This window comes from Drosophila grimshawi, unplaced genomic scaffold (assembly GCF_018153295.1).
Source record: "Drosophila grimshawi isolate 15287-2541.00 unplaced genomic scaffold, ASM1815329v1 contig_311, whole genome shotgun sequence".
Taxonomy (NCBI): Eukaryota; Metazoa; Arthropoda; class Insecta; order Diptera; family Drosophilidae; genus Drosophila; species Drosophila grimshawi.
In genome coordinates, this window is record NW_025063098.1 from 9,997,703 (window position 1) to 10,017,576 (window position 19,874).

Sequence of the window (19,874 nt, forward strand, 5' to 3'; positions counted from 1 at the left end):
GATTCGCTGAAGTTCGTTAACTGGCTTAGAAATACCACAAATCGCATAATTGTTTTTATTATTATTGAATTAATTTAGAATAGTATTCATAACCAGTATAGTTCGTAATCAACTTATAAGCTATGGCTATAAACGTACGTTCTAGGGACTATCAAGTTGTTTGGGGAATTTGATTTTTTTCTGTTGTTTGCTTCTATTTTTGTAAAAAAATGTGTTTTTATACACGGAACTTGAACGCCTAAACGCTAATAATACTAAATTGTACTCGAACTGGAAAATGTTGGCTTGGCCTTAAGAGTAAAGTGTTAGCACCGGTGTCTGATTGCCACGCGCCAGTGCCACTGGACACTTGATGTCTGACGTCAGCATTTCCAGCCATGACATATAAAGTGGTGCTGAAATTGCCTCCTGAAATCGAGATAATGGAATCGTCATTAGTCATTAGCTAATCGGCGGCTCGAGCTAGAGTACTCACCTTGCGCGGCATTGGCAGCGACATAACCACCAGAGATGCGTCCAATGAATGCATGACGACCAGCTCATGGATGCGCAACTGGCGCGCTGTCTTCTCAGCCATTCCGAACAGTTCTTCGTCGGTGATGCCGAACTCGTTGTGTGCACTGCGACGGAAGGGCTCGATGAGGTGTTTGTGCCTCAGCATTGTGTCTGGACGCGGCTGCTCGGAGACGCCCTTGAGCATAATCAGCTCTGAGTATTTGATACGGAATTTGGTCAGCAGACTAGCCATGCTGTGTGAACAATATTACTTGTTACTAAATATATTACCATTATCATACACTGAGAAAAAACTGCCTAAAAATTACAAGGTTTTTTTTTGTTTTTTTTTGTTTTCAAATAATTTCTAAATATTGGAAAATGTTTTTCTTATAATTAGAAATGTGTAATTTTTTCTTCTATTTTGTTTACAAATATTGTCTTTTATCAAGAAATGCATTTTTAAAAAGTATAAATGCTATCTGTAGTTACTACTATTTTTTATTTTATTTTTTCATGTGTTGAAGGACAACTTGTAATTAATTATATTGACTTACCTCTTCTCCTCCTGCTCCTCGTCCTTGCCATGACACATGGTAAAGATGCGCAGCTTCGAATTCTGCCAATGCGAGCGCATTGAGATGATATAGGGCAACAGAATAGTAAGGCCTGCCAATTAGCATTTAAATTCATCAACAATGCAATAAAGATATATATTTATATTTATAAATATTTATATGTGCATGTACATGTACACTCAAAAAATATAGTACTCGCTCGGGCGTAAAAAAATAAAATATTGGGAAACATGATTTCCTCGTTGATAAACTTGATATTATTTACTTGTAAAACATTTAATTCTTAATTTAAATTGAAGTATTAAATCAATTTTGATAGCACCTAGAAATATAACTAAACTAATATAATAATAATAAAAATCAACTGGAATCCCAAATTTAAGTTCTCAAATTAAGCTTTTAGCACCTATATTAAAAGATTTCATATCTTAGCTAGGCAACTCACTTAAATTTCATTATCAGATTCATTATGGTAAAAGAGCTAATCATTCAGCCGATCCCTCCTACGCAGCTTTATAAAATAGTTATCCGATCCAGCCTCAAAAATGCGAAAATATTCCAAGTTTCAATTAAGTTAATACTGGATTCAATAATCCTTTTGTATTAAAACCAAATGTAATAAATAAAACTCAACAGTTTTTTCAAGTTGCAAAAATGAAACTGTAGATATTCTATGAGGGTTTTACTTAAATTTAGACAAGCCTTTTTATCTCTGAGTGTAGGTGTTTTTATGACTTACCACCATCATCGTACAGCCAGAAAACATCGATGGTGCCCTTGGGCTGCTTGCGTGTAAATACCGTCATGGCATCCAGAACAGTCTTTGGCACCTCGGAGCCACCTTTGGTTAGGTAAGTGACGTCACCATCACTATTGTTCACCTTGTAGCTGTGCGAGTTGTGCTGCATGTTCGGCATGGGCGCCGGCTGTGGCATGGTGTAGGTGGAATTGGGACTGGGATTGTCCATACCTGCCAGATTCAGATTCGAATCGATGTGCAGCAGATCGGAGGCAGCTGTCGCTGCTGGAATCAGTTCGTTGGTAAATCCTTGTGCATTCGCCGTGTGCATGTGGCCCAAATTGTTGGCTGGCATTGTCACTTCGGGCGTCAGTTCGGAGAAGTCCAGCCCATTGGGCAGGCGTAACAATGCCACTCCCATGCGCTGCGAGAAGGCGTTACTATTTGAATGGAAATGGGGTACAAATAAGCAACCATTTATTAATCGTTTAGTATTTTCATTGTTTTTACTCACTGCAATATGGCAAAGTAGCTCTCCACCTCCTCCTTCTGGCAGCGATTCCAGTCGGCCTTATAGCCCACTAGCACAATGTTGGGTGACATTTTTCCAAATCCCGTGGACTTGATCAGTGCATTTATGCCATCCTCTATGCTAAAGCCATCGATCACGTTGTAGAATGCTTTGATTTTGCGAGCATCCAAATATTTCTGGCCATCCTTCATCAGAGTCTGGCGATTCTTGTAGCCAACGCGTACCTGATTATTAAATATATAATTATATTATTACTATTATATCTATATATATTCATATATACATATATATTCATATATTTTCTAGTAATTGTCTAGTGGGTTACATTTTTATTATAATTGGAAATATGCATTTGTTTTTATATTTTTAATATTAATTACAACTGTACGAATTTCAGATTGTCAATCCTTAAATTCTGTTTTCTCTTAAATAGACGCAAAGACTATAAAGTTATACATATACACCGCCTGGACAGTAAAATAGGTGTGAAGATAATAACTTGTGAATTTCAAAACAAAATGTAAATATTATGTCCAAAATACAAAATATGTATTAATTCCTTTGTTAAAAGTGTAAATTGAGCTGGACTGTAAAAAATGTGCGTGTTGCATAAAATTAACAAAAACTTTATTTTATTTGTTGATTTTGTTTGCAAACATTTAAGATTTGAATATGTTCGATAATATTAAAGCTTAACTGAGCTATCAAATTATATTACGAGAAGACTGTATAAACTCACCGGAATAATATTGCCAACAAACATAAGCGAGTTGTTCTTGGTGAGCATATAGCCAAAGTCGATGAGAGGCGGGCGAGTCTTTGGATCTCCGGCGAGAACCAGCACCTGGGGATGATAGTTCTTGACGTGATCCGAGACGTTTTGCAACCGATGGACAGCCATAAGGGCGGCCTTGTATTGTTGCGCCTGTGTCGTGGATCCCCAATTGGCATCCGGTTTTCGGTACATGACCACTAGATAGAGGGCAAAGATGATGCCAAAGGTGATAATCGCTGCCACATAATTGATAAGGAACATGATTCCCACGCACATGGCAAAGCCGAACAGACTGATCCAGGCATTGTAGTACTTGAAGGTGGGCCTCCATCCGAGGGGTCTGACGAACGCCGCATGGAATGTGCAAAAGTTGATCAGAGCATAGGAGGCCAGATAGAATGTGGAGATGAGCGGTGCAATCAGATTCAGTTGGCCAATCAGCAGGAAGCTCGCCGATATAAAGAATGTGAGCACATAGCCGCGATAGGGTTCGCCATGCTTGCCATACGGCTTCGAGAAGAATATCAGACCCGGATAGATCTGATCAATGCCGAGAGCTTGAACTAGGCGCGGCACAGACAACAGATTCGTAAGCGCCGTGCTGAGCGTTGCTGCAAAGCAGCCAGCATAGATGAGCGGTCCCCAGAGTGACATCAGCTGCATCATCTCGTAGGAGTTGAACAGACCCCAGGGGCAGCTGTGGTCCTTCATGCAGGGCAGCTCTGACGTCACAAGGGTGCCATTAATCAGATCCTGCGGCAAGCCGGATGCATCGCGAGCAGCAGCGCCGCCAGCGAACAGCACAAAGAATGCATAGGATGTCATCGAAAGGAGCAGTGCCCAAAATGTACCCTTCGGTATCGCTGCGCCGGCATCCTTCAGATCGCCACAGATATTGGCGCCCGCCTGAATGCCCGTCACACTCGGAAAGAAGATGGCAAACACACTGAAGATGTCGTGATTGACGCCCTCCGCATAACGAAAGTCCGAGCCAAAGTTCTCCTTAAATGTGGACCCTGTCGAATAAATGAAAAAAGTTAGCAACGAGTTAGATATTTGATCAAAAATTACGAAACAAATTCCAAAAATAAAAGGAAAAACATGCAGATATTTTCAATTTCAGTTTAATGATTTTTCTCGATTTTTGGAAAGCGTACTAAATGATTTAAGTTATTTATCTACTTACAGGAGAAGCCCACAAATCCCTTGGATATTAGGTTCACATTTCCTCGCGGTCCAATCGCAGCACCAATTATAAAATTGACTATGGCCAGGACAATGGTGACAATGAGAAAATTCTGCGCCTTGGTCTCCCATTCCATGCCGACGCAACAGATCAGTATCAGGACCAGGAGCGTTACGGAGCCCACAATGCGTATATCATTGATGCCGTTGTCAACGATAATAAGACCGTTGTTCTCTGCAAGAATCACAAGCATGAATTGTAATGAATTCATTTTAGGAGTCAAATCAAGATTCAATCAATACTCACTCAGCAGCACATTCAGCGATTCGCAGAAACCAATTGTGTTCATTGATGCTGAAACTGCGTTGGCAAATGCAAAAACCACTCCAACGGATGCACCAAATTCGGGGCCAAGTGAGCGGGAAATGATGAAGTAGACGCCACCGCCCTTCACCTCACCGTTCGTGCTAATCGCGGACAGGGATAGTGTGGTTATAACACAGACCACGGTAGCAACGGCGATTATAGCTAATGAAAGTATAATGCCGGCCTCGGCGACGACCCAACTGAGGCGCAGGAAGAGCATGACGCCCCAAATGTTGAGTAGACATGGTATGAGCACGCCGACTATCCATCCGAGCTTAATATGACCGCCAGTTGGCTCTGGCTCTGCCGCATCTGGTATGGTTATGCTCTATGGATGAGTTAAATAAAACAGAAGATAGGACAATAACTCGTTAAACAATGTTTATTAATTATTTAGAGATTTTCAAAAATCTTAAGAAATATTTTTGTTTAAATAATATAAATAATTATAATTTAAATAAATGTTAATGTGCCTAAACAAAATGAAGCGGAAATTCATTCCAATTCCTACTTTGCGCTTAGTGTTTATTACCATTTTAATCAGTTGCTTTTTTTTTTATCTGTATATTACAAAAAATTGAATTTTACATTCTTTAGTTGAATTTACTCAAAATGTTTAATTTTAAAGAATTTATTTATTTAATGTCGACTAATGCGTTCACACATAAAAAATAAATGAGCAAAATAGCTTATTATTTATTATTATTTTATGTATACAATATTTATGCTGTTTATATTAAAATGAAACAAGTATTTCAGCTTACATATTCTTTGCACTTTTAATTTGGTTTTCATTTAAATAAATATTATGATTATTCTAATTTATATGGGTTTTCCCCTTTTTATTTCATATTGAAAAGACTAGGCTGTATTCCTATTATCAGTAACAAAACTTGCATTATTGATATTGATAAATGATATGGAAACTTTTAAAAAAAAATAACATGATTATCGAGAAATAAATAATTTGTTTGTGTTGGAAATATAAGTACAGATTAACAGTAAATTGTACATGTTAATCATTTTAAATGACGCATTTGAATGATAATTGCCCCAGTCTAAGAATTAACTACTTGACGTCAATGCTGCAACTTATTGCTTATGTGTTAAATAAATATATCAACTTAAATTAATTTATATTTATTTAAGTACTTATATTTCCTCTACGGATTAATGTGTATTGTTAAGTTGGTTGACAAATATACCATGTGCTATATATTAATGAAATGTCAAAAGTGCTAAAGACCAAACGCAGCCACAGATATCATCAGTGACGCAGGTAAAAGCCAACATTTACTTAAATAATAATTTGCATAAGTCACAAGTGTGAACATCTAAAGTGGACATCTAATTGACAATTAAGTTTATAATAGGAGAATCCGCTTGACTTACGTATTTATACCAGTCCTGCCAAGTGTTTTAAATAGTGAAAATCAATGTATTTATTTAAACTAAACATCTCGAATGATCTCACCTTACAGTTCTAGTTCTTGTTTCTACAAAACTCCTTATCAATTATGTAATCTGATGAGAGTTAAAATGTAATGAATATAAATGCTGTAATTCCTTGACTCTGCCCATATATACTTAAGACATTGCTATTTTGGAAGTGTCTTCACAGTCCCACAATTATGGGAATATGATGTAAATACCTCCAATGCTACTCAAACTTACTTTTCTCGAAAGAAAGACTTCGATTCCACGCAGACTATCTCCGCTAACATATAACTGATTCTAGAAGACATATTAAAAATGTAATACCAAAAAGCATAGCCAGCTTTATTACTGTTTTGATTGTATCTTTTTATGTCTGCCTCTGTAACTCTTTCCTTAACTCTGCTCCAATTAACATACAATTAAATATATCTGTGTCAGGGTATTTCCTATATATTTTTGACATTTACCGTCACATTGTCAGAAACAGCGTCATAATAATTAATTAACATTGGTTTTAGACCTATGCGAGAATTGCATAAAGAGGCCCAAGAAACGAGTCAATATCGATTTTTTGAACCTAGCCAAAAATTCAGAGTTGAAATCAACATCCATTATCGGCTGTGCTAATTGAGTAGTTGGCAGCGTTGAAAATGTGTTCAGTTGGTCTATATTTATCTATATTTACTTTTGTATATCGTCTTCCAAATAAATATAAGCTATTAATAACTTCTTGCGATTTTTCTGTGCGACTGATTTTAATTATTTTCAATCATAATGTGCAAAGTACAAATTTCTAAAATATTTAAATGTCGACAGATAAAACTTACTAAATGCAAGTATTTATAGGGCATATGCAAAGTGGACGGACATATGTATATATATATTTGAGTTTTTATCACTTAAAGTAAAGTTTTATTTCACTTTTGAATTATTTAGCAATTTTCAAATATTTTCCTTAAGTGAATACTTAGAAGATTTAAAAATGTGTAAATTTATGAAAAACTTTACATTTAAAACTATATATATATATACACAAATTTATTATATTTTATTTATTTATTATCCTTTTACATTGTGTTCCTTACGGTTTCAGTACTTTCGATAGTTTCTCACAAGTTTTAAACTTTTCGACAACTTAGTATACAAATGTGAACTTTTTTGTATTTATGTTTCTTAACAATTATAAAGATAATATTGATGTAATTACTACAATTTGCGAAGATTTGGATGAAAACAAATATTCGTAACTTAAAAAAAAGTCAACAATATAAAAATGAAATGAAATTTAATTTGCTGTCTGAGTGCTTTAACAATGGCGATAAATTAATCTATTTTGCGAGTATACACGACTGCTATTGGTTAGTCATATTATTGGAGTAAACTTTGGATAATAGACGGTTGATTATCTATTTTATTGTTTGCTCACATAATTGAGTGTTTTTTAAAAAAGTGGGGAGGGCGCGTTGTGTCGCCACTTAACAGGACTCAACAGGACGCGCCAGGACTTCACTTCATATTTTGTGACATCGAACACACCCCATTCTCCCATTCGGTATGGACCCCAAGCCGTTGGTTGGTTACTCGGCTTGGGTCCGGGGAAAGCTCCTGGGTCCTGGATCCTGGCTCTGGCTCCCCATGGGTGGTCAATGTTGATTGTTTACACATTTTTGGCGGCGCTGAGCGGCGGGTAGCCAGACACGCAGACAGATACACACAAGCAAGCACTCAAACACACCCACTGGGTGCCAGTCTCATACACACTATCCCCACAAACGGATGCAGACGAACGGACGGAGAGACAGACAGACGTCCACGTTGCTTGCTTGAATGGCGCTGGCCGGGGTAATTTAATTTAGTTTAGTTAAAGCCGCTTTTCGTTTGCCCAAGCGTGGAATATTTTTTTTATTATTATTATTTTTTTTTTTTTTTTGCACGCGCACACGGAATTGGAATTGGAATTGAAATTGCGCTTTGTGGCATACAGACATACATATATGGATAGACACATGTATCTACACGAAGATTGTGAAAGTGGAATCGGTTTGAGAATGCATCAGACAGTTGATAACAAGTGGCAAATTGAACCTTCGAGCGAAATGGCGTGGATTGAGACACAAGTCCTGTGTGAGACAAGTTTAATAGATAACTTAATGACAATAATGGCATCGAACATTGTTTAGATGTAATAGAGTACAAATCAAGCTTTAATGGACACTTGGAATACCTTTCTAAGAAGATTTAGTTGTGCATTTAATCGATAACTTTGTGGCAGTGATTTTAGTTTGAGAGATTAATCAAACCTTAACTTTTAATGAAAACATATTGATTTTAATGGACAATTTAAATCAACGAATTTGATGCCAATTCCGATTAAAAGAATATATTCTTTATGGCATCAGAGATGACTTTTGATGCATACATTTGTACAAATTAATTACTTATTTTTAATTGTTGCAGGGTATAAGAAGTCTTGAGATACTTTATTACACTATTTATTGTATTTCTTTTTCTTTCATTTTTAATTCAACTTCTCCTTTTCATAAGACTGCGTTTTCAATAAAGATTCTTTAGTCTCTGTCCAAATTGAAGAAAACCATTCCCACCTATAAATGTTCCATTTAAATAATGCATTACGGTTTAAAGACCATGTTCTTAATAAGTTTGATGGGCCAATAAAGCACATATAAACAAAAATGATTAATTATTGTTACCTGAGAAAACCTCGAATTTTAAGAACCATAGGATTATTTTCTGATATATTGAATTGCGCATATGAGTGAAGAATAGCAAAATTGCAATTGTTATTGTTGTGTTCGGGCAAACGATTCGAGAAATCGCATATGGGAATCGATAAATGGTGTAAAAATAGCAACGACTCTTTTGATATGAATTGCAAATTAGAATTGTAATTATAACAATGCCGGGCAAGTGCAGCACCAAGCGCAATTCAAATGAATAAACACAAAACAAAACACAAATCGGAAAATGCCGCTCATTGCATTTCCACGAGTCTATACAAATGCCCCACAGGCGCTGCTGATGATGTAAACACAGAACTGTGAATTGCTCACATGCAGCGTGGTACCATTCAAAACTATTTTTGAAAATTTTGAATATAATACGTTCAAGTATTATTTTTTTCATGAGCATATATTTTTAATAAGAAATTAATCTATTCAAGCGTTAAATTGAGAATGGAAATCAGTGTTAATTGGCCGCTGTGCTAATTAAGTATTCTGTTTTAATTATACACACTCGATTAGGTGTGCCTTATTTAAAATACTTTATGATAAAATAAATAAATAAAAATAAATAAATTTCTCAAAGTAGAGAAAAGTATTAATAATCATAAAAATATTTCTTATATTTTTTTTCGTTTCAATCACAAGCAATCAAATTTTTACCACGAAATTTCAATATTTTGTATATAGCTGCAGAAGAAAAAATTTCACCAAATTCTGTGCTTATCACAGACTTCTATGTCTATTTCAGTCACATAAAAATAAATTTACAGAACACTAAACATCAAAACAAATAAAGTTTGTTTTGGTAAAAATTAGTCTTATTTATGGAATTGAGGGGGCATAAAAACACTTTCATTAAATAAATTATGAAAAATCATAAAGATAGCACTTTCACAGACAAATTAATGAGTAATCATATAATTTTCAAAAGATTCTTCTGAACAGTGTTTTCCTCTATAAAGATGTACTGTAGAAGATAAATAATGAGTTGATTTTGGCAATAACAGCAGCCCGATTTTAGAAATTTTATTTTTATACTTATGTTCTTCGAAATTGCGAAATGCAACCCCATATTTTATAATATATTACTGTACTAATGTTGATCAAAAACTATTTTCACTAAAGGCCCCAGCTCCACTTCACAATAAGAAAATCAAGCCCATATCATTTAATACTTTTTGAATGTGTTTGTTTTTTTGCATTCTCATGGTCGCCTTACATAAGCATGACATCCAATTTCCGACACTCGAAACATTAAATCAAATCTCAGACAGAAGTCATTGTTCAAGTTCCGAATTGATAACAGGGTTATTTTTTTTTAATCGGTTCTCTATCACTATACATACGTAATACTTAGTACTTATGTCTGTACGTATAGAGATATGTACAATATCTGATTGAAAATCACATGGGATAATCACCAAATTTGATTAATTATGTGCACTTGAAAATGTGAAAGTGTTATTAGAAATATGTCAAAAAAAAATGCTCTTCAAAAAAAAAAAGAAAAAGAAAAACTGCTGCGAACTGGTTCGATTACATTTTGGCATTTTTCTAGTGGCTGGCACATTTTAATTTATTAAGAGTTGTTTGATAATAATTTTTCAAGTGAACGCTTATCGCATTGGCAAAACTGTCAACACTCTTGACAGGTGCTGACAGGCAAGTTGGGGGGCTTTGACAAGCAGCAGCTTTAATACAATTCTTCCAAGCACTCTGGCTTGCTATGAAAATTGACGTCGATCGATGCGACCAGCGACAGCGCCATCTGTTGGCGGCTCTTGCTCCTGTCAATTTTAATGATACGAGTGCGCGCAGTGTAAATTTTTCACACTTGTCTCGACTGTTGACTGGCTCGAGCAATGCGTTCTAACAATGTTTTTTATTTTTTTTTATTTGTTATCGATGTGGCTGTGTTTTATGAAGTGGTTGTGTGTTGTAAAGTGGTTGTGTGCGGCGCTGGTTGGGTGGCCAGTTAAAACAATGTAACATGTGGCGCTGCAAGGCTCCAACCATTTTGTTGACAATTAATTTGGCTTTAAGGCCATCCTTGGTGTCATCTTTCAAGACACATGTTCAAATGACACCCCATTGCCAACTGCGTGGCAATAAGCACAAACAACTTACACACATCCACTTAGTACGCTTGATACGTAATAAATATTTAATAGTTTTAGAAAATTAACTGTGCTCCTTTTTGAATGTATATGCATGTATTTATACATTTCTTGGATGTTGAGTATTTCAACATTTTCAAAAAAGATTTATAAACGAAAACATTTCATGTCTACCAAAGCTCTAAAATCGTATATATATATATATATATATATATATATATATATAAATATATATATTATTTTTTTTTATGGTTCCTAATCAGATTATCGTGCATATAAATTCGATTTCAACGCTTAAGGCTTTCTAAGATATGTTTTTAAGTCTTTATTTTTTTTTTTTTGTCTTTCATTTTTTTTTTTTTTAATTTATTGAAGTAAAAATCGAATAAATTCTTGAAGTCCGATAAGCAGGTGTACAAAAAATAGGGTGGATTTTTAACACTTATAAATCTTTAGATTCGAATTCAAAAGCATAAATACATAATCGAAACGTTTTACTTTTAAATTGAGTTGCAGCTCACAACTCTGAAAGACTCTAAGATCGGCTAAGAGTATATGTACTTTATTGGGTTGGAGATGCTTTTACATACAACTTTCTTTTACTTACTTATTCTTTTTATCATTTTTTATGGGTTCAGCGTGTCTTCAAACAGATCGAAAACAAATTTAAATTCGCACTTTTCCAATAAAAACAGTAGAAAGACTTTTTCTCCCAACAATGTAACATTTCTAATATTTAATGAACAATTGGCAAATTAGTTGCTGCTTTGACAGCTGTTTTATCAAATATTTGACGAAAATAACTCAACTCGATAATAAGGTTTCCCTTTAGCGGACATCATCAAATATAACTGAATAGATTTTTCATTGATTATATCTCATTCACTAGATATTAGCATCTGTTATTTGAACATGTGTTTGTCTGCAGTAGTATTATGTGTATTTACATATATCTAATTTCACAAAAATTTGTTATCTGCTGTAATAATTACTAGTTGAGCTCGTCTGCGACGCACACTTTAAGCAGCCGAATCCATTATATTTTATGTGGCGATTTCGTTGGTATTCCCTTAATGAGCCACCCGGCGCTGTAATGTAATTTTTACGATATCTATCATACGCCACGTTGACGCTATGCAACAAAGCCGCTACGGTAGCCAACAGTGAATTAATTAAGGAATATGCGAATAGACGCAATAGTCGCATAAAATTTATTGCCTTGGTTTTGGCTTTGGCGATAAGCATTAAAACTGTAACTCTGACTAAGTGTGCATCTGGAGGGTACTCCTTAGCCTCAGTCCGCCACTCAAATGAATGAAGATAAGGCGTCGCATAGCTTGCGAATGACCTTGGCAAAGGTATACCACAATAATGAGTTAATGATGAACTGGCTACGTCATCGGCACAACACCATTTGCCAATAGATGAGTATACGAAATAATATTGCGCATACGTCACGGAAGACTCATTGAAAATTTGAACATTTTTCAAGTAAATAAATAACGATATCGTGTTAATAAATAATGTGCAAACACTTATAAAATACAGAGAGTAAAGTGTGTTTGTTTTCGTCAAATACCCTCTAATTTGTGGCAGCTGAAACCTTTAACAAATTTGATTTGTAACTTTCTGTAACAAGTTCATGTCGAAATAAAAACAAGATAAAAATAATAATAATATGGTATATACATATATGAATATTTTATATCAATATTCTCATATATATGATTTCTTACAGCAGTACATTTAGCGTGAGGACAGGGTATAATCTAGCCCATAATTATTGATAAATCGCTGTCAATATACGAATATGGAAAGTAGTACAATTTTGATTTCTTGCTGGACTGAGTTTTGTCTGTATAAGTACATGAATGTATATTATTCTTTTATATTTATATGTATTTTATGTTCTTAGATATAAGCGGTTTACGATTTGAACTGATTATTATTTAAGCAGTTGAAATATTTTCAAAATACAAATAACTAGATGCAGATGGCAAAAGACTGAGACACAAAAATGTAGTGATTTTGCTAAGTACATTTACAGCAACTAATATTTGTATTAAAATATTCATAATTATTAAAAGCTTACATATTAATTTTTAATACTTTTCTGCAAGAGTATTTCATGTGCAGTATTTTTCACTTGTTGCCATTACGATTTTAAGTATGCTTAGAGTCGATAATGACCCAATTATGAGCAGTTTATGTGATAAGTTTATTGTGTCTGACAAAATGATTACACTTAAATTCAAATGACGTATGTTACGATGGTCTGGAATGCCTTTTATGTCTGAATGACAAATGGTAAGTTTTTTATTTGCTAGAACATTTGTTGAACTTGAATTAATGTTATTGTTATTGTTTTAGAATGGTATCACACAATTGAACTAACCCAAAAGGATAAATTGAAAGTGATTTTTATAGCTTATATATAAATTATATATTTAATTATAGTTGCTGGTATTCATCTCTTACATTTATATATTATGTGTTAATGTGTTATAAAACTTTGTATTACTAATCTATTGCTAATCTAACGCATTATTTTGCAAGCCCCATGCTAATTACAGGTGTAACAAATATACACTCGGAAAAAATAGCACTGAAGTTTAGAAAATCGCCATAATTTGACACCATGGGTAAGTTAGCTTATTAATCAAAAAGAATATTTCTGAAATGTAGAAAGTTTTATCTTTTCGTCTTAATTTCACCGTAAATTTTACCTTTATTGTTGCTATTATTATAGAAAATTAAGATTTCACATTTACAAACATTTTAAACCTAGAAAATTACATTTCAACGTTTTAGAAATATTTTGTATTAATCAGAAATATATTTCTAAATAAAGAAAGGAAGCTTTAAGAAATTTATATTTTATTTTTATAGATAACGACAAGAACTACTTTCTGGAGATTTTCCAAATTCAGTTCGACGTTTTTTCTGAATGTATGACATTATTTCAGTTAACATTTTCAATTTGTCACTGCTCAAAAAAAAACACTCTCTTACCTGATCAGCTGCCTCGCCTTGAAGTTCGCCGATTGAGGGCCGTTTCAAATTGCGCATTGATATGCGATAGTTGTCCAGGCGCGGAAGTGTTTCCCTGCAAAACAAAGACAGAATCCGATTAGCCAATTTGTCACAGACTGCTGATGTGCGGGGTGCAGTGGGGGTTGGCCAGTTTATAATATATCCATACTGATGAAACGGCGGAACAATTCTCATCGCCTCGGTCAGCATGACTGTGTCCAGCAGCATGCAAAGCACAAATATTCACTAAAAGATATCCACACACAATACACACTTGCTAAAGATTCAATAAAATGAGCAGAAGAACAACAACTATATTAAAAACAAGCAGAAATGTGGAAGCCACATGGTCAAGGTGCCCAAGGGGAAGGCCAAGATGGTGAAATTATTCACGATATGAGAAAAATACTATTGCCTTTAAGCCATTTCATGTTCCTATTGAACTGAGTGGCTGGCTGGCTCGACTGTATCTCATTTTATTTTTGTTTTAATCATGTATGTATATTTACTTATTGAAAACGAAAACAGCAAAAACCAATCCCATGCCCGAGATAATTTAAAAGCGTATTCCAAAAGTCAAATGTGAAGAATGAGCGGGGTAAGTGCAACGATTACCAAAAACAGACAATGGCGCCACAAGATCGCAAGAATACCAAATATGTATGCAAGTGGTATGTAAGGCAAAGGGGAAGGCGACAGAAGTTTCAAAAAATTCCACAAAATACTTCTTAGATTAGCAATTCAATTTGGTGACAGAGAAAATAATTTTTATGTTGCATACTTTTTGTAGAAAACTGATAAATTACGTTGTATTTGGTGAGTAATAAAGTATAAACATTTTAAGATGTTAACTAAGTAATAAACTATGCAAATAAACATAAGAAGGGTGGAATATTCGAAAATGAAATCAAAGAGTCGTGTTTTGATGGAAAATAACATCGAGCTGGTAAACAACTATATTGCCGATGATAAGCAGTTACAACTGGAAGAATTGTATTCGATACAAAATGTTTGATAAATCGAAATATAAATAATAATAAAAATATATATCTAGCGCCGTTCAAGGCACGCCTGATTCAACAATCTATTATGCATGTTTATTAATAAGATAATGAAATATCCAACGGATATGGCGATATGCATGGAAATAACCAAAACAAAAAAGATAAAGCAATATATATGTGAAGCAGAAATTTCTGATTATTTATTCTGATTATTTATGAAGCGATCACCTTCAATTATGTGTAATTCGTGGGCTTGGCTGCTGTATATCATATAATCTGAAGAAGATTTTGAATGCTAAGGAAGTGGTCATTTCTAAGATCCAACATGTAATCAATTCAGAGTCCTCTATTTATATCAATAGAGACTCCATTTTAATAAACCAATATCATTCGTGGAGGGAAAAAAATCTTAGTTAATAAAGCGACGATATTTTTTTTCAAGTGCTCAAGGATCAAGTCAAGAAGTCTGGCGAATAGATTAACCTGAGTAGGAAATTTCAGTGTATGATCTCACTAGCCGGAAGAATGTTGCATTCTTTCCTGAACTACATTGGGGGTTTCCCAAGAAATCGACGAATGATTGTGTCAAGTTCAGCTTGTACAGAGTTAATGTGTGTGTCTGCGTGAATACCCCAAATTGCCAAATTAGATCTTAAAAGCAGTTTAGATATGTAGCTCAATAACGAGAGAAGTCTGATGCGTTTTGTGTCTTACTGTATTGATGTGTTGTTTAAAAGTGGCTTGTGTGTTCTATTTATGATGTGAGTTCATTTTGATTTCTTAATTTTCAATTCAACTACCAGATTGAGACAGTGACAGCAGCAGCCAGAGCAAAAGCAGAGGCAACTGCATTCGAATTCTCATATTTAAATGATTCAGTCATGTGCCTAAACAATTTGCATTGTATGCTGAAAGTGTGTGGGTATAGACATTTATATATATATAAATACATACATAAATATATCAATATGTGTGTGTGTGTGTGTCTATTGATCTATTGACTCTGATTGAGATTTAGCTAGGCTGATTTAGCTCTGCAACAGAAGAAATATGCAAGCAAGTCAAGCGGGAGACAAAACTCAGCCACACTCGATCCATTTGTGCTTGTCTTTCAGTTTGCTCAATTATATATATTTATATACAATCACACACAGGTCATCAGCTGGTAAACCCAGAAACCGAATCAAGACAAACGCATCTAGTTGAGAGATATGCGTGGCACAAATTGTTTTCAGTTGAATACCAATACAAGTTGCAACAAAAAACAAAAACAATAAGAGCACCTCGACTTTGAAAACATGTTGCCATTTCGGTAATAGTTTTCGTATTCAGTTTTGTGCAGTTTCCCAGTTTTATTATTGATTTGCTAATGCAACTTGTTTGCCGTGTGCAAACTTTTCCAAATTGAATTTACGTCCACATCTCATTCAGTAAAATGGAATGCTTACACATTTTGGCCGGCTTCTTGGCATGTTTTTAATTGAATTCTATTTAGCTGTTTGTTGAAAAACAAAATTAAAATAAAAATAAATAAATAGCCAAAACAGAAAACAAATGCAAATACTTGCAAATATAAGAAATCAACTGCAATGTGTGCACTGTTAATTTGATAAAAATGATCTTGACCTGCGGTTCGAAAACGTGACTTTGTGTTCTATCATGTGCTTAACAATTGCTCATTTTTGTATTTTCTCAAATAAAATGTATAATTGTAGCTAAGAGTCAAAATGAATTGTCTGTCTAAAATTATATTATTTTTATCGATGAAGTTTTAGACTGTTCAAGCTTCCCAGTTCACACTTGTTGCCGATCTTTACACTTGGATATGAAATTTATAAATTTTTTTTCTTATTATTTTTGCAAAACAATTGCAGTTTTTGTTGTTTTTACGTGATTAAAGTAAAAACAAAACAAAAATGTAGTGCATGAGCCTTCATTCAAGTTTTACATATATAAGCATTCATGATTTTTGAACATTGCTAAAATTGAAATGGTATTAAGAGGCCATTTGACAATTTGCTAAATTTAAATATTGCCTGGCTCTTATTTTGAATTGCGCTCTCTTAGCTGTCTGTGTTTTTGAATAAGCCTCGGACTGAATTTATAATCTGTCATTACACGTAAATCGTATTTTATGGAAGCGATAATAATTATGCAAATTCTAAAGTGCCTAGTAAAGGCAAAAATTCACATATATAATTCGGGAACAATAATTAATTGTTATGAGAAACAGACGCTTTTGCGATATAGTGTTAATTTATTGTTGTTTTTGTTTCAATATATTATCATGTGAGTGAACTAGAATTGTAATCCACATTTAATACATTTAAACTTACATTCACTCCCAATGAACTGTTTAATTTAATGACAGTCAAAATTCTATTAATATTTTAATTAATGAATTGTTGATCCACTTTTGATATTTGTTTTGGCGGGGCAGAATAATGGCTCACATAAATTTCAAAAATTTATTTATTAGATATTAAATTGAAAAGTGTTTATAATACTTAATATATTATTATATTTGTGTGTTTTTTTTTTGCATTGTTTATATTTACTAATTTTCTTCTGTTAGGCACTGAATAATTTTATGAGCGAGACGAATCGACGATATTGAAAGTATTTAATTTGCAATATATGTAAAATGTTTAATGTGTTTAACAAATCGTTGTTAATGGAGAACACAAATATTTTCAGCCACAAAATTACACACGGCAAATAAAAGTACAATCAAATTTAAGCAGACCCCATAAAATTATCGGTATTTGAGTATTTCAATATAATTTTCCATTAGATTTAATTTTTTTTTATCTATTTAAGATATTTGTATTTGTTTGCAGCACTCACTTTGTTAACTGCGCCAAGCTAAACTTCCGCTCGGTATCCGATTTGCGCAGGAATTGGCCAAAGCCGCGGAAGGATAAACGAGATGTGCGGCGACTCTCGGAGCCCTCCACAGCCTTTGGCTGCAGGTGATTCTCATCCGCGCCAATTGTCGCGGGTCCATTTGAATTGAGCTCGGCATTTGCTGCACTGCTGTTGTTGTTCGTGCAACCGGGTTCCTCGTCGAAACCGCCATTCACACTGGCATTGCCGTTAACCTTTAAGATTTGAAAACGATCTGCCATTGTTATGACTTTAATTATTTATTTTATTTATATATTTATTTATTATTATTTTTATTTAAATTTTTTTTGCGAATCTAATTAAATGTAGTTATTCAACGCGCACATTTGCATAGCAAATTTAGGGTCCTGCACGACCTTTCCTTTTTTCTTTTTGCCAAATTTGGCTTAAACGGATATAAAAAGGGAGACGACGTGCACACGACGAAGCTTCAGCAACGTTTAACTGCCCATATACAATGTGGACATATATTTAACGCGTGGTCCACTCAACTAAAAAATATTAATTAACGATTGACGTTTTTCTTTTAGCACTTTGCTAAATAAAATGTTGTCGGTACGCGGCAGCGGTTACAATTTACAACTTGACGCGCTGACAGTCGCACATCGTTTGAGCGCTGTTAACTGTTTGCCGTTTGATTATTATGGACTTTTGATTATGGACACCATTCTGCTGACTGTTTGCGCTACTTCGGCTTTAGCTTGATTACCAATCAAATACGTATGGCGTACGGGAAATAAGCGCAGCGCGCCTTTGTCTGTGTGAGAGAGTGAGTGTGGTGAGTTTTTCAACAAGTGTTTGCTTGCTGTTCGCTCTATTTTCAATACACACACACACACACGCGCTCGCTCGCTCACATGTGTGTGCACTCTGTTGAGAATATGCAGCAATAGCGGGATAATCTCACACAGAAAACAACAACTAAAGTCAACAAAATATAAACTTAACAGACCGGCTGTTTACATTTACATTAACAGAATCCATAGGTAGATAGATAAAAATGCAAACGGTAGGCAGTGTGACCAGCAGATGGCCAGGATATTTGCATGTCCAATGTCGGCTGGTGGTATTTTTGTGTGTTAATTTAATTGTGGCGCCATTTTGTGACTTTGCTCAATTTTGTTACTGACAATGTGTAGTTTGCGTTATTAATGTCTACCACTTTGTACTTAAGCCTGCTATTAGCTTGTCTCGTTTGTTTACTTAATTCACACACACAAAAAATCGCACAGCACACAAATACTAACACACTTACCAACACAACAACTTTACTACAACAACCACAACCGCAATCGGGCCAAAGAGCGTAGCGAAACCCCTTTCATCGAATTAAAGTCGGTTTTATCTGGTTTGATTGGCTGGCGACCTGTTGTAAAAAGAAGAGAAAAAAAACATTTATTTGCCGAGTTGTGTTTGGTTATTTTCTCTTGTTTTTTGTTATTCGTTTGCGTTGCCGACTTCAAAATTGACAAACGATTGAGCGACCGCAGATGTTATTTTATTTATTTTTGTTATTTAAATTAAACAGCTCTAGCTGATATTGTTCACCACATTTATGTGCCCACATCATTTTTTATGTAGAGTAAAAATTATTTAACACCGGAAATGATGTCGCCAAATATCACTGCAAGTGCAGACCTTAATCAAAAAATTTTACAACACTGCTTAAAAAGCCACGCATCATTTAGCAAGTCATTGTCTGACTGCGTGTAAGCTGACACGGCAATGCCAATAATAGTGCCAAGTGCACCGACCAATTGCGATCGGTCGCAACGGTAACTGCGACAGCGACCAATAGCAACGAGGAAAAGAAGCAGCGGCAGCGACGATGATATCAATGGATCGGTTCTAGGTTAGACTTATAACTAGAAATGCATAACTCTTTAGTTCCAAATTGATGTTGTTAAAGTGAAGAAATGAAATAAGACAAAACGATTTGTGAAGTCTTATATTATCGAACA

General features: G+C 34.5%; 1 protein-coding gene across 1 annotated transcript; it reads right to left on the reverse strand.

Moving 5' to 3' along the window:
* Nucleotides 1-12: 12 nt before the first annotated feature.
* LOC6563893 (bumetanide-sensitive sodium-(potassium)-chloride cotransporter) lies at nt 13-18,495 on the reverse strand. The gene is made up of 10 exons (XM_001989761.3): nt 17,854-18,495; nt 13,982-14,075; nt 4,612-4,999; nt 4,306-4,539; nt 3,084-4,135; nt 2,327-2,568; nt 1,813-2,252; nt 1,053-1,164; nt 476-749; nt 13-408 (listed from the first exon to the last, which is right to left on the reverse strand). Exons 1-10 carry the CDS (start codon nt 18,132-18,134, stop codon nt 292-294), a joined length of 3,234 nt encoding a protein of 1,077 aa, XP_001989797.1. The 5' UTR covers nt 18,135-18,495; the 3' UTR covers nt 13-291.
* Between the last annotated feature and the right edge of the window lie 1,379 nt (nt 18,496-19,874).